The sequence below is a fragment of the Pieris brassicae genome, chromosome 7 (assembly GCF_905147105.1).
Source record: "Pieris brassicae chromosome 7, ilPieBrab1.1, whole genome shotgun sequence".
NCBI classification, from domain to species: Eukaryota; Metazoa; Arthropoda; class Insecta; order Lepidoptera; family Pieridae; genus Pieris; species Pieris brassicae.
Window position 1 is genome coordinate 3,498,553 of NC_059671.1, and position 25,413 is coordinate 3,523,965.

The 25,413-nt window shown below is 35.5% G+C and overlaps 2 protein-coding genes across 2 annotated transcripts; both read right to left on the minus strand.

The window, feature by feature from the left end:
- Nucleotides 1–322: 322 nt before the first annotated feature.
- On the minus strand, nt 323–11,683 carry LOC123712389 (glutamate receptor ionotropic, delta-1-like). The gene is made up of 9 exons (XM_045665444.1): nt 11,605–11,683; nt 10,777–10,847; nt 9,818–10,006; nt 8,319–8,482; nt 7,599–7,768; nt 5,280–5,473; nt 2,906–3,198; nt 1,422–1,605; nt 323–577 (listed from the first exon to the last, which is right to left on the minus strand). Exons 1-9 carry the CDS (start codon nt 11,681–11,683, stop codon nt 323–325), a joined length of 1,599 nt encoding a protein of 532 aa, XP_045521400.1.
- Nucleotides 11,684–13,292: 1,609 nt separating this feature from the next.
- Nucleotides 13,293–23,342, minus strand: LOC123712388 (glutamate receptor ionotropic, delta-1-like). The gene is made up of 9 exons (XM_045665443.1): nt 23,264–23,342; nt 22,416–22,486; nt 21,183–21,371; nt 20,401–20,564; nt 18,943–19,112; nt 17,232–17,425; nt 15,716–16,008; nt 14,507–14,690; nt 13,293–13,758 (listed from the first exon to the last, which is right to left on the minus strand). Exons 1-9 carry the CDS (start codon nt 23,340–23,342, stop codon nt 13,504–13,506), a joined length of 1,599 nt encoding a protein of 532 aa, XP_045521399.1. The 3' UTR covers nt 13,293–13,503.
- Between the last annotated feature and the right edge of the window lie 2,071 nt (nt 23,343–25,413).

The following is a 25,413-nucleotide window of genomic DNA, read 5'->3' on the forward strand; positions in this document are numbered from 1 at the left end:
TGCAGAAATATATTCACTCGTCTGTTTTGTGTTATTGTGATGTAAATAAAGTGTTATTATAATTTACAGACTAGCATCAACGTCAAATGGACACTTTGTCAATACAAAAGACCTTAAATATGCAGAAACATTTTCACTCGTCTGTTGTGTGTTATTGTGAAATAAAGTGTTATTATTATTATAAATTACAGACTAGCATCAACGTGAAATGGACAATTTATCAATACAAAAGACCTGAAATATGCAGAAACATTTTCACTCGTCTATTTTGTGTTAGTGTGATGTAAATAAAGTGTTATTATTATAATAAATTACAGCCAATTTATTGATACAAAAGAGCGGATGGTGTCCTCATAGGAATGAGTCTAGTCTCTCCGTTCTCTTTCTTTATAACCCAATACTCCCTGCCATTGATAAACTTCTTTTTCGTTTGTCCTTTGGTTTTTCCGAACAAAGTCTGGTATGGCGGCGGACGGGTGTCATCAAATATAGCTGGTTCAATTGTTCTTGGTCTCTTTTGACGGAACCTTGGGTGTATGACATCACTTTTGGGATGAATGTAGCGTTTTAGGGATATCTAGAAATACACAAATATTTTTAATTAAGCGTTATCAGTGTCCACCATGGCTACGGAGTCAAAACAGTAATCACGCATAAATTGTTTATTGCCATTGAGCTGGAGGTCCCTTGGATTTCCAGGGTTATTAGGTGAGAGCACGCGTTAGGCTAGCGAAATTGATGGTTCAACCCTAGTAATACGAAACAAACGTACGTATGACTGACGTTTGGGTGAGTGAGACGGACGAAACAGTGTTTTGCAGAAAAATGAAGTAAACGCTAAACACCAAACTAAAGTGCTGTAAATATTAACTCGCCGTCATTAAATAAAAACGAAATTAGAGGAGAGTTTGTGTTTTTTTTTTGTATCGAGTTATTTAAATTGTATTATGTTTTTAATTAGAGTCAACCATTGAAATTATAGTGAAGGTACAATACATATTTATTGTTTTTTAATAAAAGCATCACATACTTAGATAAAATCTACTACGATTATTGATTTTGGTTAGTGCCAGCTTCAAAAGGTTCACTTCCGACCGACACCGACACATTTATTAAGGATAACAGTTCAATTACACATTTTATGACATTTAAATATCTCTATTTTATTCACGTGAATAAATCAATAATGTATTTGTGTAAAGTGTGATGTGAAGTGGAGAAGGCTAACATCCGTACAGGGATTTTTGACTATTTAATTACGTCCCTATTTTGGGAAAAACAACTAGTAAAGGAAACAAATATTGTAGACAATAATAATAAATGTAAGGAAAACCATTAGGTTAACCAACCACCAACCAAAATTGTACCATATTGATTTTTTAAACACTTGATTAACTTGGTTCATAAAACAATAAACTTACTTCTGCAATGAAGACAGCAACAGCGGCAGCTAATCCCATCAGCATAATGTAATATGTCATCAGGAGATCAGTGTTTCGCAACTGCCTGTCTTTTGATTGTAAGTCCAGAGGGCAGATCTTAGTATCGGGTAAGTTACGCAGTGAGAGGTGTGAAAGAATTCCCGAATGTATAACGCGTTTTATACTGAAAAACGAATTTATTTGACTACGTTGACGAAGTTATCGTCTGACAAGAGTTCATAAGAATAATAATTAAAACTTAATTCACGGAAAAAATATGGTAGTTGCAAAATTGTTTTATTTTACGAAAAAAAAACTTAGTATTTACATCTAATGAAACAAAAGTCGTCTAAGACCTTAAGTATACCTTGTATAAGTACGTCACTCTGTCTTCTAATTGTCTCTTTCTGATGAGACGATTTTTAGACAACCGACAGGAATTGGCTAAATATAGGGGGTGGATCTACACTAATATTATAAATATGAAATTTTGATTGTATTAGGTCCTTAATATTTTTAAATATAATATATTTAATTAATCAAAGTATGAACAATTGTTTTCTATGCACTTTTGCGATCTCATAGGTAGTTCATTGATCCCTTTACTAAAAAAAAACAGTCGGACGGGAATCAATAAAATCTGTGAAGGCGATTTGGATTGCCCCATCAGAGTTCAATTTTTTCCCTTGCATGAAGTTGTCCAAATTTCGAAAAAAATGGTAATCTATTGGAGCAAGATCCGGGGAGTACGGAGGATGTCTTAGACATTCCAATTGAAGCTCTTCAAATTTGGTAGCCGTCTGTTGTGCAGTGTGTGGTGTAGCGTTGTCGTGAAGTAGCAGTGGCGTGGAGCGATTGACCACCCTAGGTTGTTTAGCCGCTAGCTTTTCCATCATGGTTTGTAATTGCTGACAATAGACATCGTCGTTTCCGCAGCACTAGTGCCACGGCGGAACTCGTACTCGTAAATAATGCGATACTTTAAGTTTTCCATTTTGTAAAATGAGTGACGCAAACAGAAAAAAACAGAAGAAAAAAACAAATGAATGACGGTCATCGAAGCACAAATACATGAGTAAATAGCTGTACAAATTTGAATTTGGAATTCCTTACCAAAGAGGAGAACATCGTGATTAAAGTGGCCAGTACGAAATACGCCAATTTCATATGTAAGGACCTAATATTTAACAAGCTTCAAAACTACTCATAGGATTCTAATGGTGTAGGTTATTAGAATCCGGCACCTAATACATTAGTACGAAAATAATGATAAAATACAAGATATAATGTGACAAGCAAATTTAACAAACACGAAGAGAAAAAAGTACATCGATTCATAAATCATAATAACTAAAGGATTGATTTCAATGAGTGAGTTGCAATTGAAAATAAAACCGTTTTCCTTGCATCCTTTGACTAGGAATTCTTTGCGAGGTCATAGCATAATCGCAAATCATAAAATAGTAAAAATTAATTATACTTACACCGGATTAAACAGCGATTTCAATTTCGACTTATGTTGGTATGCAAACGCTCTCCTTTTGGTCATGAACACACCAGGTGCAACTACGTACGTGCATTTTTCAGCTTCGGGTACGCCCAGCCTGGTTTTTTGTAAATAGTCGTTGTACATAAGATATTGTAGTGAAACGCTTGGATGGACTAACACCGCTCCTTCGGATACGTAAGTAAGCAACGAGGAACTATCTCTGTCTGACACAAAACTACCTCGTCCGGTCGCAACTGTTTTTAGTAGGTAATGTATTTCTTCATCCGGCTGAAAGAATAGAAATATTAGGTATTGTAAAGTTTTTCTACTGTTGCTCTTTAATTCCCAAAGGCCACAGGTTCACCACAGCGCTGTCGATATATTAAGTTTAATCTTGCTTATCTTTGTTAAGCTTGCTTGCTATTGTTACTAAGACGGGTGGAATACATATTTCTAGATTTTTCCACTACTTAGAGACCTTTTCAGCAGGCTGAAATGTGAGTGAAATTAGTGCAGTGCGAGTAATTTGTGTTTATAAATTCCTCATTGATTTATAAAGAAATAAACCCTTTAAGAAATCTACGGCATTTTCTATCCGAGTTAGGAAGCTCTTAACATTTTGGTGTCAGAAGTGGGATAGAAAAATGCCAATTACTCCAAGAGAGAATCAAGAGGAGTTTGTGGCAGAGTCTTCAGCTGCGGAGGGTGCAGACAAGGGCGCAATTAACACGTGTCGCCACGCGACGACAATGTTTTGATGCGAATCGCGGGATGGGCGAAAGCAACGAGGCCAACATCCTTCTTGCTCTGCGCCAAATGATGGAAGAACAGGCCAGGCACGCCGATTGATGGAGGAACAGGTACGCCATCAAGAGGAACTGGCTCGCCGTCAAGAAGAATAATTCCATCATCAGAAGGGCCACGTTCGGCGCTTGATGGAGGAACCTGTATACCTTACACATAGATGGTTAGAAGCAATTGAGTCCAAGGGGGAGGCGCTAGCGGTTAGTTAGGACATTGCGAAACCCTTCGCATCGAATGTGGCAAAGAGCTCTGGAAGCTTCCAGCCCACGGGCTTCTCGAGAAATTATGCGACTGGTTCTTTAGCTTTCTGGCCGATCGGAGTATCAAGGTCGTCATCGATGGAGCATGTTCCGACCTTAAACCCGTGAACGCCCCCACTTCTGTGTTTTATCCCCGACCCTGTTTCTTTTGCATATTAATGATATGTTGCAACTTAGCAACATTCATTGCTAGGCGGATGACAGCACTGGGGATACTCTTTACACGGGCCGGGCAGGTATTACTTGGGCAGTTATGGAACCGGAACAAACTTGTACCTGTCTGTCTACTACGTGGAGTCTCGGACTGGGGTAGACTAAACCTAGTGTAATTTAACCCCAAGAAGACACAAGTTTGCGCGTTTTCCGCAATAAAACAATACCCTTTTTCGTTACTCCTCTTTTTGAAGACACTCTTCTTGAAGCGGCGGCGGAATAAAGGGCGTCGACATATCGAACGACGTTCAGTTCCGCGGTCATTTGGAGCGAAAGGCTAAAGTAGCCTCCAAAAAACTTGGCAAGGCAAGACGATACTTCACTCCGGGCCACCACTTGCAACTGTATTAAGCGCAAATTCAGCCCCACATGGAGTACTGTTCTCACCCCTGGTCGGGTCTCCCCAGTATCAGCTCCTTCATCTTGACCGTTTTCAACGAAGAGCGGGTCTATTATTGGCATTGGGTAGAATGCGATGTGGGGTCACTCTGCATTTACCATGGAGAGTTTTCAGAGGAGTTGTTTGGATTAATACCTGCAGCTAAGTTTCATCATCGGACGTTGAGGCATAATACGAAATTCCCTCCGGATCACCTCGACGTCCGCCGTTCCACGACTGAGCGTTTTTCAAGGCAATTTTTGCCGCGCACCACTTAGACTTAGGGTCCTTCAAGAAAAGAGCGTACCAATTCTTAAAAGGCCGGCGACGCACTCGCGAGCCCTCTGGCATTAAAAGTGTCCATGGGCGGCGGTATCACTTAACATCAGGTCAGCCCGTTTTTCCCTTGGTCTATCAAAAAAAAAGCCCGAGGTACAAAGGAACGTTTTAATAGAAAGAAGAAAGGGATATGAGAGGGAGGGGAAGGATAGTAAGGGAGGGAGATAGAAAGAAGAGAGGAAAGGGGGAGGGGCGAGTCCCCTAACCGCGAATACAATAGGATAAAACAATTGCATCACATCACGCCACGCGCGAGACGGTGGTATTTCCCCGGATATGACTGCCTTTTAGCTGAGGCCCGAACACTATGGCACTTTTCTTTAAAGTATACGCAATGTAATTTAGAAAAAAAAAATATTAATACTTATTCTTACGTTTTTGACAGCATATTCTACAGGGCCAGCTTCTGTAGCAATCCATCGATAGTTCTTCTTATATAAATCTTGAACTGTTTCTATGTCCAAAGTGAATTTCGATAAAGTCAAGAAAGCGGTCAAATTCGCTGTATAGAATGCTGACAATAAAATTATAAACAGCCACCATGTCGCAAATAAAACGCGGGTTGTGTCTGCAATAAATGTTTCATTATGTGAAATATGTACGCTTCAACATTCTACTCTCAATACCTAGGTTATGAGTTCGAATCATTGATGGCGTCACTTTTTGTGGGCCGTTTGAAACTTGTGTTTAACACTTGCTTGCAATGAAGGCAAAGGTTTTTTAAAATCGAAGATCGAACATGCGTCCTCAATGAAAGTTATAGAAATTATATAGGTATCAAATGTTAACATTATCGTAAACTTGACGAAACTTTAGTAACACTTGTTCTTTCTTATCTTTTTTACTTATTAGTTAGTCAAGATCTATTACAATACATGACGATTAAAATTTTCTCATTTAATTCAATAAAAAAGCGTGTTATCAAGGTTTTTTACTTTGATTTTAAAAACACTTAGTTCGTTCAGGATTTTAATGCGTCCCATGGAATATATTATAAAATTAACTTACTAATATAATATTTATGACATTATTGTAATTGACACATTAATAACCGTTTAGACTAGTGAGTGTCTGCTTATTAAATAAATTATTATTATTAGCATAAAGGTTATGACAATAATAATAAGGCACTTTTCCTTAGAAATCAAAAATACTGGTGTACTCCAGATTTTAGAGAATAAATAGCAAAAAAACAATGAATTTATTGTTCGTTTATACAGTATTTACAATTTCCTTAATCTACATATTAATGATACAATTAATTAAAAATTAATAATAAGAAAATTAAAACAATTTTTGAAAGTTTGGTCCTTGCGTCAGCGTACCTTTAACGCTGGCAGCATTTTATTGCTGTATTGCGATACTTATTCGTTCAGCAATGAAAGTACCAGCTCTGGGTACTATCTATATCGGGCGGTAATTCCTAAATAAAGTCTACTGATAACTGATACTTCAAGACTTGAGAGCAAAATTAACAGGTTAATGCATCTCAATATTCTTCGTTTGGGCGTTGATGTGTAGAGTTCAAGGGTGGAAGAACTTCGATTACCAACTCCCGCACGGGACACTCTAAATCGGTAGTGACTGAACCAATTATAAAAAATAGCTGAAAATATTGTCTTGGTAGATCATCGATTTGTTTTATAGCAGATAATAAAAAAAAATACTTTAGTTATCAGCTATAACTATTTACACTTAAATCGTCAAATAGGAAATAATATCTTTCATTTGATACATGTAATGTATTTAATATACTAGTAATAATAGTATTAATTAGTTTGCCTAAAACAATGATTTTGCTTGATCAACTTTGTTCCTCGGGGCAAGCGATATATGCGATCTTCCAATACCGTAATCCGAAATCTTGTCAACACATTCGAAAAACACGATTTTGTAATCTCCCACGATCCGATACTATGAAATTATTTTATAGATAATATCGCTGTAATGACTACGATGTAATCATAGTGGATGCAATAATAAATGATTGAGAACATATAACCTTGTTTTATACTTAGATTGTCTACTGTTACTACTCTTTGATATAAAAATATTATATTATGCACAAAAAAATAACTACTAAAAAGAATAAGTATCGCAACGTAGTTCTTTTACTTTAAAAAGTGAGATCCAACAAGTCGGTCGGTACTCAGTCTCTACTAAAGGACCTTCCTTCCTAAATTATTCCTAAGTTAATCCTAACAACTTCTTATTCTTACCTATTGCTTATATTAAATTAATACATTGACTTGGCCATTTGCTTCAATCTGCTAAAAATGCCTTAGAGTTTTAATGATCGGCCATTCAGTCAGTGAGTGACAAAATTAAGATATTTTACCGGTTATGATTCTAAAACTACTGGTTCAAATGGAATAAAAGCTGAAATATACCCTGTTTATACAATTGTTTGGTAAAAATTGAGGCTTTCAATTTTATCCACAACAAAATTATAGGGGGACAAAAGTGTCCTGAGCTGCTGAATAGGATACCGTATCGGCCGAGCCGCATTTTGCTCGACTTATCGGGTGCACTGCCGTGCCGCCAGATATACCCTAAGGTTTTATACAACATCTCTAATTCGCCTTTATAATAAAACCGAAAACGATGAAGTTTGTACCGTTATTTTTACCATGCCATAGCCATGAATGTGATGATAAATTATCACTGCTATCAAAGAATAACAAGACACTTACTTGCAGAAGGCGACAACGAGGTACCCTGCTTAATAAAAGCTCCATACACAAACCAAAAGCTATGAGGTAGGCGTATATAATCCTCTTCTTCTGGCATTAACTTACTCCGAAGCTTCGTTAACATTGTCAAGCACGGTCCATATATTATAACTGCTGCCAGGGTTAATATCCTAAACAACATAGTAAGTACATTTATTACTGTAGATAAATAAGTATTGAAAAAATTAAATAATGAAACCTCTGCGTCTGTGTATTTTATTGTGTTGTTTTTCTTATAGAACAGTAATTATTACGGTTTTACCTTACCTTTTGTAAGCTACTTTACCAAAATCAGGACTTAATAATATATATAAGGTAGAAGAATTATATTTGTTTTGTATAATGAGGTATAAAGAATCACGTGTACATCGGCGATACGCCAGAATTATCGTGTCCAGATTCCATTAAAATTAAAATAAACACACGTATTGTTGCTTGGTTTCATTATGTTGATGATGATGTGAAAATATCAATCTTAAATATAATTTATAGTTTTGTATCAATATAATGATTTTATATTAATTTGCGCCCATATGTACTTAGTAATATTATATTATAATATTGTAAATATATTACACTCCCTACACTTTAATCGCCTGATGTACCTAATCCGAAATCTTGCTCAGAAGCAAGAACAACGTGGTCATTACTTAAAAATCTTCTAAGACTATCTTCCCTTACCAAACATTCTCGTCAAAGGGTGCAAGAAGTCCAGAACCAGCCGCCGACTCCTTTGGGCGTCTTAGCATCATCATCCAGTTAGACTCATCAATTACAGTTGAGAATGTTACAAATTGATCCGAGTTCTTCATAATTGGAATGAATGCCGCTGCCAGATCAATACGCTGTGGACATCGTTTTTATTTTAAATATTGTTAACCCTGCTGTTGGCTTCTTTACCAGCAGTCCTACTCTGTATATATAATCCATTCACTCAATGATTAAAAATCCCTAAAAAAAACTGAATTTCATTTCCGTTTCATAAAAAACACGTGTGTTCCGTTTAAAAATAGGTTTGAAATTAAGTAAATCGCTGTAGATGTTAGAAATAAGCCAGCAGGTTTTTTACTTTATTAAATCCGGAACACGGTGCCGTTAACGCACCCTCAACGACCTCGCGGCATCTGGCAGTTCAAGTCAGCAGATTGAGATGCGATGCGGTTAGTCGGTAGATCGGAGCATCAAGGTCATCATTAACGGAGCAGGTTCCAATCCTAACCCCATGAACGCTGGGATGCAACAAGTTTGTGTCCTATCCCCAACCCTGCATCTTTCTGCTGCAACTTTCTTCTGCATATCAATAGCCAATTAGCAATATTAATTGCTATTTGGCTACTTATGTTTATAGTCGAAACTCTGTTACGTGGAGTATTGGACTAGGGTGGACTAAATCGAGTACAATTAAACCCCAAGAAGTGTCTTCTTTAGTTTAAAGTTTGCGCCAATTTAAGCTAAAGAGGGAGCCTTTGTCGCTACTCCTTTCTTCAAAGACACTCTCCTTAAAGCATCAGCTAGCATTGGAATACTGGGCGTTGACATATCTGAACACATCTGACTGCAAAACTGAACGTCATTGGTGAAGTTCAGTTTTGTAGTCATTTATAAAAGAAGGCCTAGGCTCTATAATGCTTGGTGTGCTTAGTGTAGCTAGATGATACTCCGCGTTAGCGCTACAAAGCGCATATTCAGCCTCACATGGAGTTCTGTTCTCTTGTTCTCTGCTCTTGTACCTTTGGGCAAGAGGTCCCGAGTCTGGAACTGGGGAGCTCCTTCCACTTGACCGAGTGTGTTGATCCCTTGACGTTGCATCTTATACCGCATTTACCACAGAGAGTATTCAGAGGAGTAGTTTGGATTAATACCTGCGACTACGTTTCATCATTGGACGTTAAGGCAGAATAGGAAATACCACCCATATCACCCCTAGTTCTGCAACAGAGCGTTTCTTAAGGCAATTTAGGCCATGCACCACCACTATATGCTTCCAGCTACGTATTTCCGAGCCAATTTGACAAATTCAAGAAAAAGCGTACCAATTCTTAAATAGCCGGTAACTCATTTTCAAGATGAACTGTGTGGCAATGTGAGTATCCATGGACGATGGCATCACTCAACATCAGGTGAGCTACCGTGTTGCCGCCTGTTATTAAATTCGATGATTTTTCTATTTAAAGACTTACTTTGGATCGAAGAAGCCCAATGAGGGATTCCATTGGTCTGCCATCGCTATACAAGAAGTTCCCTTCCGGAACGACAACTTCGTAAGTGAAATTGAATTTCTTCTGTAATATATGTACCAAGTCGAATGCTGCTCCCCTGCCTATATATGAGCCATTTTCAGCCCTTTCCACCCAACTCTCAGGGTAATACTAGGAAAAATACAATTTAAACAATATTAGTAATTTGTTTCTACATAGATGTTTTTTCTCGGTTGACTTTTCTAAAACTTTCTTTATTTTAAAATTCTACTGGCTCGTTTTGCTAGTACGTTCTGTTAGTGTGAGTGTACATGTGCATACAGGTGTATTACTTAACATTACCGTCGGTTCTCTGTAACTTCCCATAGCGATGCCGACGTTTTTGTATTATAATTCGATATCCGTTGCGCTTATGTTGCGTGGTAGGTAGGTTGCGTATAAAAACCACGTAAATAATCGATGTATGTAAGTATCGATGTTTGCATCATATAAACATAGAACTACATACAAACAGAATAGAGGCAAAAATAGAACTTCAATTTTTTGTAAATATACGAAATCAGATTAATTTTGGAAATTCACATGCTGGAAATTGAATTGGTTCCTATCCGGTAATACACACAGCCTCTTAACCACTCCGTCACCATACAAGATAGAGGTCAACCGCGACACCAATAAACTTAGAAAAACAGCGAATACATAAATAAAAACAGCCATATTAACTTCTTGACTTCAATAAATTTAAAACGTCCCGCTTTAGAAGCTTCAGCATCTCTAAACATCGCACAGCCAGACCACAACGATCCACTACACTCTCAGATATAATTATTGTATAGGCTACAGTGAAACTTATGTAGAGTCGCGCTCTTTTTTGTGAAATTTATTGTAAGAAAAAAAATGCATATTATCTTTTGACTAGAATTTTCTACATTGATACCTACATTGATCGTTCCAATCCTCAAATGCGAGCCATTAACAAAATTTTCCAACTGGTGGCGTTCTGGTTTAACATCTGGATCACACAAATTTCACTTATTATAGTTATTTCAAAGAAAAAATACTTATGAAGCTTTCTCCAAGAAGTTCTAATTCTGTTAAAACTTTTTAATTTAAATCCAATATTATTAAAAATGGAATTAGTTTTGGAATTGTAAGGAATATATTTTAAACAGCTAAATAGAAAGCAAAGAAGCTCCTTCGCAAATAACAATTAAAGATATATGGATTTTAATTGAATTAAAGATATTTTGATTTTAAATGTTTTTAATTCTAATTTAAAATAATAAAAAATCCAAGAAAATTTTTATATTCCACTATCTTAAATTTCTACTTCTCTAGCATTCATAAGGTTGATTACAATATATAATTTTCGCTTTATTTATAAAATTGTTTCAAAATAAATGATACATACTTAATTCATTAAATCCACAATTTCTTTCTTTAATTAGATTTTTAATTAGTTTAGAGAATTTATTTTTTACTTATTTATTAACACTTTGTTACATGACAATATAAAAAAATTGAACATAATTAAACTGGCGGCTTTATTGCTTTCGTGCGATCTCTTCCAGGCAACCACTGTGAGTAGAAAAAAAAATGTAAAATATTATGTAATAAATTAGTATCGCAATACAGCGAACAAAATTTCCCAGCGTTAAAGGGATTGTCACAGGGACAATTTGCTTAATTGTCTATTTTTTAACTTATAATTATTATGTAGGTTAAGATGATTGAAAATACTGTATATTTGTGTTTAGTAAAAATATTACCGTGCAATGGATTATCATCCATAGTTCCGCAAAATGTCGCGTTGCACACAGTAGAAAGGATAAGTTCCAATCCCGCCATTGCATGTCCTGTACTGATACCCTATGATGACCATAGGGATCCGTACTGGATTATACATACGGTGGCGTAATGCAGGGTGTATCTTTTGTTTGTTTTAAATGATAAAAGAAAACCACTGTAATTATTATTTGTTTGCATACGATTGATGTAGACCGTCACTTACAGCGCATGCTATAAGCAATGGACATTTGACATAACTATCGTAATATATACGACCATAAGAGTAAAAGCTTAAAGATATCGACTTTTCTTCCAAACTGTTCATATATGAAATAAAAACGCGCTTCCATAGTTCCTAATAGCGCCTACAGAGCGCTTAGGTTTCACATAAAATTATCCTTACTTTTCTATTAGCTTTCCGATTATTGTTCATGATAGATCAGTCTATTCACTATTCTGTATGGCTGATATAAAGTTTACCCCTTCAGAACTAAATGGGCGCAAACCTATGTCTATATAAACTCTATATAACATTCTTGTTAGAAATTCAGTACAATAAACCTTGTCTTTAAAATCAAATATTATAGTACACATTTTTATGTGACCGGATCAAGTCACGTATTTAATTAAAATCATTGTAAAATAAATATACATGAAATTAATGTTGTTCCTACACGGTAATGACTAGTTTTAAAAAGGTGATGAATGAAACAGGATAGTATTTTATGAGTTTATTTACATTATTCCAAGCATTGTTCACAAAAAATATAGTGTGCATTTCTAGGTGGTTTTTAAGTTACGAGAGGCAGGAGGCTCAACTGATGTTAAGTGATACCGCCGCCCGGGAGTGTCCATCTCCCACTTCCAGAAGGCTCGCATACGCACTGCCGGCCTTAACAATTGTTACGCTCTCTTCTTGAAGGAACCTAAGTCAAATTGGTTCGGAAATACTTCAGTGGACAGCTGGTTCCAAATAGTAGTGATGCGCAGAAATTTCCTTAAGAAACGCTCAGTTGTGGAACGACGGACTTCAAGGTGATACGGATGGTATTTTGTATTCTGCCTTGACGTCCGATGATGAAACTCAGCTACTGGTCTAGTCCAAACAACTCTTCTGAACACTCTCCATGGTAAATACGGTAGAAGATGCAAAGAATTCTCACATCTCTACGCAACTCCAACAGATGAAGCCGCTCGGAAAGTGACTAGCCGACGATTTGAATAGCTCTTGGTCAAGCGGAAGGATTTGGTACTGGGGAGCCTCCGCCCAGAGGTGAGAATAGTACTCCATTTGGGGCCGAATTTGCCCTTTATAGTGTTGCAAGGGGTGACCCAGGGTGAAGTACCGTCTCGCCTCGCTGAGCACACCAAGCTTCTTAGAGGCTAACCCAGCCTTTCCTTCCAAATGTCCGCGAAACTGAACGTCATTCAGCCTCAAACTGAGATGAGAATTGGCAATTTTTTAAATTATATTCAAGAAAATAAAATAACTTTTGTATCTTGACATGGGAACTCCGCCGTTTTCTATTAGATCAATTAAATGTCTAAGCCAGAAATCTTCGCTTTCTCTCAGCTTACCTGTTTGATGAAAATTGGCATTTTTTTTCAGTAATATTGAAATAATTATCTTTATATTTAGTATCGATTTATTTTTATTAGTTCTCAATATTTTCGTAATTTGCAACATTTTGTTTTTTACTTAAAAGCTTCACGTATTCAATGCTAGAATAATCACAAATATTTGCATAGTGAAGTGCATTACGAATCTTTGAGGTTATTTTACCACAAAGACCTGAAATATGCAGAAACATTTTAGACGAGCTATTTTGTGTTAGTGTGATGTAAATAAAGTGTTATTATTATAATAAATTACAGCCAATTTATCGATACAAAAGAGCTGATGGCGTCCTCACAGGAATGAGTCTAGTCTCTCCGTTCTCTTTCTTTATAACCCAATACTCCCTGCCATTGATAAACTTCTTCTTCGATTGTCCTTTGGTTTTTCCGAACAAAGTCTCGTATGGCGGTGGACGGGTGTCATCAAATATAGCTGGTTCAATCTTTTTTTGTCTCTTTTGACGGAACCTTGGACGTATGGCATCACTTTTGGGATGAATGTAGCGTTTTAGGGTTATCTAGAAATACACAAATATTTTTAATTAAGCGTTATCAGTGTCCACCATGGCTACGGAGTCAAAACAGTAATCACGCATAAATTGTTTATTGCGTCTGAGCTGGAGGTCCCTTGGATTGCCTGGATTATTAGTTAAGAGGCTAGCGAAATCCATGGGCCACCCGCTCCAGTGAAACGAAACAAACGTACGTATGCCTGACGTTTGCGTGAGATGAGACAGACGATACAGTTTTGCATAACAGAAATGAAGTAGATAAACGCTAAATGCTTTTTATTTTGTATCGAGGAATTTATTTTTAAGAATTAATTTAACAATCTAATACTTAGAATAAACCAATTCTACGATGAGTGAACTTGGTTAGTACCCGCACTAAAGGCAGAAGTTTACTTCCTACTAGACATCAATCACATTTAAGAGGTTCTAGTACATCTTGTTCTAGTATATCTCGACAACAGTTCTCCTGCATTAAGGATTACAGTTCAATTACACATTTAATGGCATTTAAATATCTCTATTTTATTCACGTGAAAAAATCAATAATATATTTGTAATATTTGTGTATAGTGTGATGGGAGCTGGAAGAGGGTGGCCATGGAGAAGGCTAACATCCGTAAAGAGTTTTTTTGACTATTGAATCACATCCCTATTAACGACAAAATAATAATAAATGTAAGGAAAACCCATTATTGTACCATATTGAATTTTTTAAAGACTTGATTAACTTAGGTTCATAAAACAGTAAACTTACTTCTGCAAGAAAGACAGCAATAGCAGCAGCTAATCCCGTCAGCATAATGTAATATGTCATCAGGAGATCAGTGTTTCGCAACTGCCTGTCTTTTGATTGTAAGTCCAGAGGGCAGATCTTAGTATCGGGTAAGTTACGCAGTGAGAGGTGTGAAAGAATTCCCGAATGTATAACGCGCTTTATACTGAAAAAGATATTTATTGTTATATGTTGGTGAGCAATCTACAATCACACTACAATCAATCTACAATGCAGGGGATTGTGGGTAGATTCCAATTATTACGTGGTTTAGTGCACGGTAATTTTTTTAATAAAAGATTCATAGACTTGGATGAAACAAAAGTCGTGTTAGGCTTTAAGTATGCGCGAATGTATAACAGTGTGTCACTCTGCGTTTTTAATTGTCTCTTACTGATGAGAGTACTATTTTTAGACATCAGGCAGGAATAGAAGGGGTCTCTACACTAATGTTGTACCTAGTCCAGCCATAAGTTCTATAACACATTATTTTAAATGAAGTAATGTAATATTATTAAAATTTATTTCTATATATTTATTTAGGTCTTAGGCGTTTGGCTTTTATACATGCTTTCAAGTTGTTTGGCCACGAATCTATGAATTGGATTACGAACTGTTTCCTAGGGAAATTTCGCAACTGCTTGCTTCGTTTGACGCGCAAGACACCTAGTGGGAATCTTCATTTCTCGTGATAAGATTTTTTGCTTCCTAATGGATGTTCGACGAATTCTGGCTTTAATAACATTAAGAGCCTTTGTAGATCTAACAGCACGCGGCTGCCTCTATCTTATCTGGTCTTCGACAGACGAAGTGTTGTTGAAGACCAGTTGACAGTACGATATACGAACATACGGCTGATACGAAGCTTTTGAAGTGTCTGGATTATGACCGACGTCATCCTATTTTCTTTAACTATTTTGTAATTTGACAATAAAAACAAAAAAAATATGTAAAATGGCGCAACTATACTAGTCAATAGTAAAAACAAAAAATAATTTGTAAGAAAATACAAGATTTAATGTACGAAGCAAAATTAACAAACACGAAGAGAAACAAATACATCGATTTATAAATCATAATAACTAAAGGATATTGATTTCTATGTATGACTTGCAATTGAAAGTAAAACAGTTTCTTCTTGCATCCTTTGACTAGGAATTATATGCGAGGACAGCACAATCATCTACTTACACCGGATTAAACAGCGATTTCAATTTCGAATTATGTTGGTATGCCAACGCTCTTCTTTTGGTCATGAACACACCAGGTGCAACTACGTATGTGCATCTTTCAGCTTCGGGCACGCCCAGCCTGGTTTTTTGTAAATAGTCGTTGTACATAAGGTATTGTAGTGAAACGCTTGGATGGACTAACACCGCTCCTTCGGATACGTAAGTAAGCAACGAGGAACTATCTCTGAATGACGGGAAACTACCTCGTCCGGTCGCAACTGTTTTTTGTAGGTAATGTATTACTTCATCCGGCTGAAAGAAAAGAAATATTGGGAATAATTGTACAGTTTTTCTTATATCTCTTAGCCGGTGCTCCCTCAGTTCCAAAAGAGACCAGCCTATCCGCGCTATCGAAAATTGGTTCAACCTTGTTTACAAATTTTATTAATTCTACAATCAAAACCATATTGAAGTTGTCTTGTTTTATACAACTGTTACTTTTCCTATCCTCTGTACCTTCTTATTTGTTTATTTATAAATTCTAAAACAATGTGTACGCATAAAATTATGCAAGAAATTATGACATCACAAATTTTACAAACGTACAAACACATCAATAATATTAGAACATAAGCTAGCAAGAGAAAAAATAAAGAAGCAACGACAAAACGATATTAAAAAAAATATCTGAAACTAAATAAAAACTTAATCCTCATTAAGCATGATACATGAAGTTACGGTAAGTTAGAAGACTATTGTAAAATATATCAATATTTTCATCAAGCTGTTTCGAGATGGACGGTGATGAACAGCATTGAGATTTGAGTTAAGCCACCTAATGTTGCGAAAGTCCACAGAAAACGAAGACGGTGGCGCAATGTAACGCCTGTTCTGTTTTCTCCGATGTCGATGAGATGATAAAGTACTAGTTTTTTAAGTAATTCAGTTGCCGGCATCCAAATGTTTAGGTGGTGGAAGCGCGGGAGGAGGCGGTAATTCGTACCCCCCCCCCCCCCATTCGTATCTATTTGCACCTTCATATGTTTTTAAATGTAGAGAGGAGGGAAAAGCAGAAAGGGATATGAAAGAGAGGTTAAGGATAGTAAGGGACAGAGATGGTTTGAAGAGAAGAAAGGGGGAGGGGTGGTTCCCATAACCGCGAGTACGATAAACCAATTGCATCACTTCACGCCGGTTATCTGTGAGATGTCGTGTCTAATGATTACGATGTAAACATAATGGATGCAATGATAAATGACCGAGAACAGTAAATTTACTATAACCTTTATTTGTACTTAGGTGCTAAAGGCTACTGGCATATAATAAATATTATATGTCATCAAAAACATAACTTGTTAAAACAACTCTCGCATCGCAGTTCTACCAAAAAATCCATGTAATACCAAGTCGGTTAATTTATTAGTCTCTACCTTTCTGTCTGCCTTTCAGCTGAGACCCGAACACTATGATACTTCTCCTTTAAAGTATACGCAATGAAATTAAAAAAAAGAATAATATTATACTATTATACTTACGTTTTTGACAGTATTTTCTACAGCGCCACCTTCTGGAGCAATCCATCGATAGTTCTTCTTATATAAATCCTGAACTGTTTCTATGTCCAAAGTGAATTTCGATAAAGTCAAGAAAGCGGTCAAATTCGCTGTATAGAATGCTGACAATAAAATTATAAACAGCCACCAAGTCGCAAATAAAACACGGGTTGTGTCTGCAATAAATGTTTCATTATGTGAAATATGTATGCATCAACATTCTACTCTCAATACCTAGGTTATGAGTTCGAATCACGCCTGTTTTTTACGAATTTGTGGATGGGTTTCCATTCTGTGGTCCATTAAAGACTTGTGTTTAACACTTGATCAATGAAGGCAAACGTCGTGAGGGTACCGGAATGTCTTAATCAAAAATGTTAAATTTGACGATCGAAAAGCGTGTAGTCAACACTAGAAATTGTATAACTCTATCAATTGATTGAATATAATAATAGATAATCTATCAAAGGTTAAAATTATCGCAGACTCGACGAGACATAAATTTACCTAATAAAAATCTGATTTACTGAAATAGGTAGCAACAACCATAATGATAGTTTTATTTTAGATTTTCTTGTTGATAGTTCTACCAAATAATCATAAAAGTTAATGCGACAATTTAAAAACAAAAACATAGTGGTAAAATACATGTCAGTTACATGAAGGTCATAATATTTCTGCGAAAAGAATGGTAATGAATCGCCAAAATGTGCCGTCGTAATGTACGGTTATTATGTCGTCCGTAATTACTATATTTTAATAGTGAAGCAGTCGTAAAACGCTTTTGCTCTTCAGTTTAATTAGATATATTACTGTAATGTACATATTAAAACCATTTACACGAACACATAATAACTATATATGTTTAAATCGTCAAATAGGAAAAAATCGTTTTCATTTGATATATGCAATAACTTTCTATGTTTTTCCATTTTTATTTTACGACTTTGTTCCACGGGGTAAGCGATATATACGATCTTCAAATGCCATAATCCTAAATCTTAACAACACATTCTTATAATATGAATAATATTTCGTAATAATACACGTTCGAAAAATACGATTTTGTAATCTAACACGATCCAATACTATGAAATTATTTTATAGATAATATCGCTGTAATGATTACGATGTAAACATAATGGATGCAATGATAAATGACCGAGAACAGTTAATTTACTATAACCTTTATTTTTACTTAGGTGTTAAAGGCTACTGGCATATAATAAATATTATATGTCATCAAAAACATAACTTGTTAAAACAACTCTCGCAACGCAGTTCTACCAAAAAATCCATGTTATAATAAAGGAAATTATTACCTAATTAGCTATCCTAACTACTACTCATAATTACTGTGTGTATATGTGCACTTTTTACTTTTCATGAATCATTTTTTAGTTTAGTTTGTATATTTTTGTTCCTGATTAATTATGTCTTATTATGTGTAATATGTATTTTGCATTTCTCGCCTACCTTATCTAATTTAATACATTTTTTTTCTCTTCTCACAGTGTTTGCCTAAAAGGGATCGCTCGTAAGCGATAAGGCCGCCAGTTGCCCTCCTTTTAATTTAATTACGTTTAATTTTTATATTATGTGCAACGAAGTGTTATAAATAAATAAATATATGACCAGAAAGGTCATATTGCTATTTTATTAGCATAGATAAATTCTTTGGAATAGCACTTACTTGCAGAAGGAGACAAAGAGGTACCCTGCTTAATAAAAGCTCCATACACGAACCAAAAGCTCGGAGATATGCGTATATAATCTTCTTCCTCTGGCATTAACTTACTACGAAGCTTCGTCAACAGCGTCAAACACGGTCCATATATTAAAACTGCTGCCAGGGTTAATATCCTAAAGAAACCTACTACTTACTATACATAAAAATGTGTGCGTGTACCAGTGTACACACGTAAGAAGTAAAACTTCTTTATGACCTTATTTTTCGAAAAATGATCTACAATATGCAACATTACAGAAATTGGTTAAATAAAGTTAAATTAGATAAAGTTTAACAATAGGCTTTTATCATCATAGACATGAATACAAATAATACAGTTATTTCATTTTACCCTATTACTTTTAAGATTATTACAGAATTACATTAATTGTAATAGAATTATTACTATCATTGTTATCGTTATTATATACTTTTGTTATTACTGGCTTCGAATCTCTTCGAATCAACCGTGGTAGGGACAAGAAAAATATGGCACGTAACGGAAAAATTGGATGCGTAACCCAAAAATGTGACGGTATTTTTTTTTCAACGACGATAAACAAGTTTCACTTCAATAAGTATTGAAAAAGTAAAACAGTGAATCTGTGTATTTTATTGTGCTTTTCTTCTAGAACAGTGTTGGCCTAGTTGCTTCAGCGTGCGACTCTCATCCCTGAGGTCGTATGTTCGATCCCCGAACCAATGGACTTTCTTTCTATGAACGCATTTAACATTCGCTCGAAAGGCGAAGGAAAACATCGTGAGGAAACCGGCTTGACTTAGACCCAAAAAGTCGATGGTGTGCGTCAGGCACAGAAGGCTGATCACCTACTTGCCTATTCGATTAACAAATGATCATGAAACAGATACAGAATCTGAACCCAAAAAGGTTGTAGCGCCATTGATTTATTTTTCTTCTAGAAAAGTTATTATAACGCTTTCATCATGGCCTTATCATTCGTAACCTACTTAACCAAAACCAGGATTAAGTCCTGAAGGAAGAAGGTAGAAGAATTATATTTTTATTATATATTCAAAGTAAAACTATTATATTATATAATTAAAATATTATAACACTTTCTGATGTACCTGTGACCGTAAAATTGTAAACAGAAAGACCGAGATAGATTACAATCAATCGAGATACAATTAATATATAATAGATAGCGAATAGATTACAATTTACCGAATACGTTAAATTGTAAGCAGTACGTTGAGGTTCACATCTTTCGAATCTAACGGTATTTACAATTTTACGGTGACATACCTACTCAAAAGATTTTGCTTACGGCGGGAGCGAAGAACTATGTGGAAATTATTTGAGATCTTCTAAATCTATAGATTCTGCAATAATTCGGTTGTGTAACTTAAAAGCTTGAAATAAGAGGATTGTTAATTATGTAAAGATCCTTCTTCCCTTACCAAACATTCTCGTCAAAAGGTGCAAGAAGTCCAGATCCAGCCGCTGACTCCTTAGGGCGTCTTAGCAACATCATCCAGTTAGACTCATCAATTACCGTTGAGAATGTTACAAATTTATCTGTGTTCTTAATTATTGGAATAAAAGCCGCTGCCACATCAATACGCTGTGGACATTGTTTCTGTTTAAAAATGTTAATCCTGGCTTTTTTACCAGCAGGTCAACTCTGTATAACATAACCCATTAACTCAAAAATTAACAATGGCTCTAGATGTTAGAAATGGGCCAGCAGGTAGTTTTATTGTAGTTGTGCATGTTCCAATCTTCAGCCCGTGAACGCTGGGGCTGTATCCCATCCCCAACCCTGTTTCTTCTTATCAATGATATTTTGCAACTTACGGTGGACGAACACACTGGGCGTTGACATCACGTTTAGTTTTGCGGTCATTTAGATGGCCACTGCTTACATCGCTATAAAGCGCATATTTGGCCCCACAATCAGATCCGTTGTTGTACCTCTGGGCGGGAGCTCTTCAGTACCAGCTCCCTTCACTTTACCATATTCAATAAAGAGCTGTTCTAATCGTCGACTACCTTTCCGAGCGGGTTGATCCCTTGACGTTGTATCTTCTAGAATTAAGATGTTCCGATATTCAAAAAAGAGCGTACCAATTCTTTAAAAGCCGGCAACGCGTCTGCTGGCAATGTGAATTTCCATGGGCGTCGGCATCACTCATCAGGTAAGCTACCGTGTTGCCGATAATTTTTATATTTAAATACTTACTTTGGAGGTAAGAAGCCCAATGAGGGATTCAACTGGTCTGTCATCGCTATACAAAATGTTCCCTTCCGGAATTACAACTTCGTAAGTGAAATTGAATTTCTTCTGTAATATATACACCAAGTCGAATGCTACTCCCCTGCCTATATATGTGCCATTTTCAGTCCTTTCCGCCCAATTCTCCGGGTAATTCTGGGGAAAATACCATTAGTAATTTGTTTCTATATACAATTTTATTTCGAGAGACTTAAAACTCTCTCTATCACAACGCACTGGCAAAGCGTGCGTTCTGGTAAAGTGAGAGTGCACGTATCACTTAATATCAGCGGCATTTCTCTGTAACTTCACATACTGATGCTGACATTTTTATATTCTATTTCAATAGAATTATTTAAATATCCGTTGAGCTAATGTTGCACCCATGAGATTGTGCGGTACAAAATCTCAACATTGAACTCGGGGTTGTAATTGCCGCTATTGAGAGTTACAAAGTACCAGAACATGCACCATGTGAGCATGCACCTATAAATACTTAACATATTATTTTATTGATTGATGAAGAAGATAATTTAAGATTAAATTGATAAAAAATTTTGATGCTTACGAGTGAACATATTTATGCCTATAGGTTATTTTTTTGAATTGAAACCAGTTCAAGTCTAAGCATAAATTAAAAATCAAAGAAACGATTTTCTATTTTTTGATGTGTCAACTGATTAGAATTTTACTGCCTTCAGTAGGTAAATATTCCACCTTGTTTAATATTAACTAATTACTATAAAAAATAAGGGTTTTTAGTATTTGCGAAGCATGGGCGGATCGTGAATTTGTGAGTCCGAGGGCTAACCGGGGAAGGCCCCGTAATAGACGCACAAGCGGAAAAATACACCGACCGAAAACAAGCGACGGGGAAGTCGCTGTTCGATAGACACGTATCACACACGGGTTAATTGATCTCAGGGATTCCACCTTATTGGATTTTATAAAATTTCGGATATTCTTTATGTAAAATACGGCCTATTGTTTTCAAAAAGCCCTTAAGTAGATCTGCCCCTACAGTGAAGGCTCTTAAAACGTTATCACTGTGTAAATAAGTTTACAAATTCTCGTTTCCATTTCTTAAAGATTTAAGTAATCGGGTAGTTAATGGTTGAATACAATATTAAATAATAATAACGAATAATGTGCATTCTTTCTGAATTCAACAAAAAATATACCTATAAATATGATACCTACATTGATCGTTCCAATCCTCAAATGCTTGCCATTTACAAAATTTTCCAACTGGTGGCGTTCAGGTTTAACATCTGGATCACACAAATAACACTTGTTATAGATAAATAAGAAATAACAAAAAAAAATCTTATCTAACTTTTTCCAAGAATTTGTAATTCTGACAAACCAATGTGAAAAGACAAAGGATTGATTGCAATTGATTAGTTGCAATTTAGTTACATTTGCATTTCTACTTTTAAATAGACGTAATTTTCAAATGATTGTAAATAATATAACTAGTGTGGCCATAAATATTACATAAAAACTTTTCTGTCTCAACTTTTTAATATACGTGTTCTAAATTCAAAAGAATTTGAAACGCGTATACTATTTTAAAAACTTCTTTCGATTTAGCGCAATTTCACATATTTTTTCGTGTATAATGAACATATGTTATGTATATGTATAATTGCAATATGGAATGGGGTGTTAAAGAAAATAGGATTGCAGTGATCGATCGAAAAATGGAATATCCTATTTACCGATGAAAAATTTTCACGATTGAAGAACACTACAATAACCAAAATGATGAGTGGTCATTATCAAAACAACATTTTTGTGAACAAGGAGTGAAAACTTCGCCCAAAGGTGGCCATTTTGGCCAGACTATTTAGGTATAAATATAATAATAAATATAATAATATTAGTTTAGTTTAGTTTTATTATTACTTCATTTAAATAAATGCATTTTCATTTGTAAGTGAACTTATGGCTGGACTAGGTATAGTAAATTAGCATCGTAATACAGTGAAAACATTAAATAATTGTATGTTGGAAATAAATATATATACGCAATATAAAAATATTACCGTGCAATGGATTATCATCTATAGTTCCGCAAAATGTCGCGTTGCACACAGTAGAAAATATAAGTTCTAATCCCGCCATTGCATGTCGTGTACTGATTACCGTAACACAAATATCAAGCGGTGACATAGGGTGGCGTAATGGAGGGTGGACATATAAATATGAATGCTTTAATGGTAGGCCAATCTCAATAATCGAAAGTATAGATATTATAAAACTGTTTTATTAACGTTTTAGAGTACCTTTAAAGGACGTGAACAAAAATCTGTTTGGGTTAGGGGAACGAATTGTATAACCATAGAGCAGTGTTGACCTAGGGGCTTCAGCATGCGAGCCTCTTCTTTATCATAGGTTCGAGTCCCAGCTGTGCACCAATGGACTTTCCTTCTATGTACGCATTTAACATTCGCTCGAACAGTGCAGGAAAATGAATTGAGGAAACCGGATTGAACCAACAAATCCACGGCGAATCATGACAGGACTGATCATCTACATGCAAATTAGATCGACAAATTCGCGCGGTTGTAGCGCCATTGATTTATTTTTAATGATATTTACCTAAATCCATAAGGTGAAATTAAAGATAGAATATCTAGTCTACTTATTAACAGATAAGGAATTAAAAAAAGAACTTCAAAACTCAGTAACTTATAATTTTTGCAGTATCTTCTGTTTGTTTTAAATGATAAAAGAAAATCCTTGTAATTATTATTTGTTTGCATACGATTGATGTAGATTATACACTGACATGCCGTATAAGGGAGGCAATAAGCAGTAATGGTTTACGTAAATAACATGATATTTAAATACAGGGTTACTGGACATTAAGATGTTATTAATTGATTCCACGTAACAGTAAAAATACAATAAATTTACTATATATAATATAGAATCAGGATATTTTTAAGTTAATTTAAGTTATTAAAGTTAAGTTAAGTATAAATCATTTTGTGTTCGAAATGCATACATTTTAGTTTAATAAATTTTGATGAAGGTGAACAAAAATATTGAATGACTTTTGTTTCACTCGGATTATGTTAGATACAATTTTATGTATACCTCTTTGTTAATTATCTGTGTTAACTTTGTTGTGAGTGTTTTGTGAACTATAAGGCAAGGCAAGGCATCAGTAGGTTACTAGTCTAACCTCTCTTATTGTTCCTAATATAACTTCTCCATATCATTACGACTGACAATTATGTGCCTTTCTTTTGGTCAAAATATATCGAAACGAGGTATGCACTCAGGTCTTATTATTTTAGTAAAATTGTGTATCGACGGCCACCGAACCGTTCTTTGTGGTACATTTTGTTTGTGACAACAGCGTCGTCAGTAACATAGCCTTTACTTGCCACATGAGTACAGATACCGACAAACATCTTGAACAAATGTCCTTGCCTGCGCAGAAGCGATTTTTAGGTATCACTGGGAGAAGGGGCAGAGGGCGGTGGTGCGCGGCAGCGGGAAAGTCACGCGTCGATCCCGTGATTGGTAAATCAGTTGACATTTGTGTCCCGCGCTGTGTACGATGCGTAAAAGAAGTTTGCCGGTATCTGTAATAACAATCCAGTGGCGTTACAACCCTGTATCTATGAGTTTAAATCAGATTGCATCACGTTTTTCAATCATTTTTATTTTATAAGCAATTAAGTATTTCACTAATGTCATCAACGTAGGGGCAAATTCTAACAGTGCCCATTCAAAGAAAATTCCATTAGTGCACAGTAGTCATTCAAACATAATACCTCAAGGATAACCGTATAAGAGTCGCACAGTTAAGCCTCTAGGGCATCACGGCACTTTTAATATATTTTAATGTATAAATATATTATAATTATTTCACGAAATATGAATTACGCAATCGTTCAATCCATTAGTGAATTTGTTACTTATAATTAGAAATTGTTAATTGAACCCCTAAACCTCAATGATTTTTACTTATTTGTGCATCTAATGACTATTTTTTTTAATATTAATCCAGTGGCGCTACAAGCCCATATGGATCTTGATAGATTGCGTTCCGCTTCTTTAATCGTTTCTTATTTCATAGACAAGGAGGTGATCAACCTTCTGACAAATATCGTAAATTTTTGTATTTGTAACATATCGGTTTCCTCGCGATGTTTTTCTTTCGCCTAATGCCTGAAATATG

Excerpts from the sequence above, each read along its gene's own strand:
- LOC123712388 (XM_045665443.1), bottom strand. The coding sequence starts at position 23,342 with ATGGCGGGATTAGAACTTATATTTTCTACTGTGTGCAACGCGACATTT. Across the intron at positions 16,009-17,231 it reads TAGAAAATACTGTCAAAAAC|CCGGATGAAGTAATACATTA; the intron begins GTAAGTATAATA and ends CTTTTCTTTCAG. Across the intron at positions 14,691-15,715 it reads AAATCGCTGTTTAATCCGGT|TATAAAGCGCGTTATACATT; the intron begins GTAAGTAGATGA and ends TATCTTTTTCAG.
- LOC123712389 (XM_045665444.1), bottom strand. The coding sequence starts at position 11,683 with ATGGCGGGATTGGAACTTATCCTTTCTACTGTGTGCAACGCGACATTT. Across the intron at positions 10,848-11,604 it reads GGATGATAATCCATTGCACG|ATGTTAAACCAGAACGCCAC; the intron begins GTAATATTTTTA and ends TGTGTGATCCAG. Across the intron at positions 578-1,421 it reads TTGCTGTCTTCATTGCAGAA|ATATCCCTAAAACGCTACAT; the intron begins GTAAGTTTATTG and ends GTGTATTTCTAG.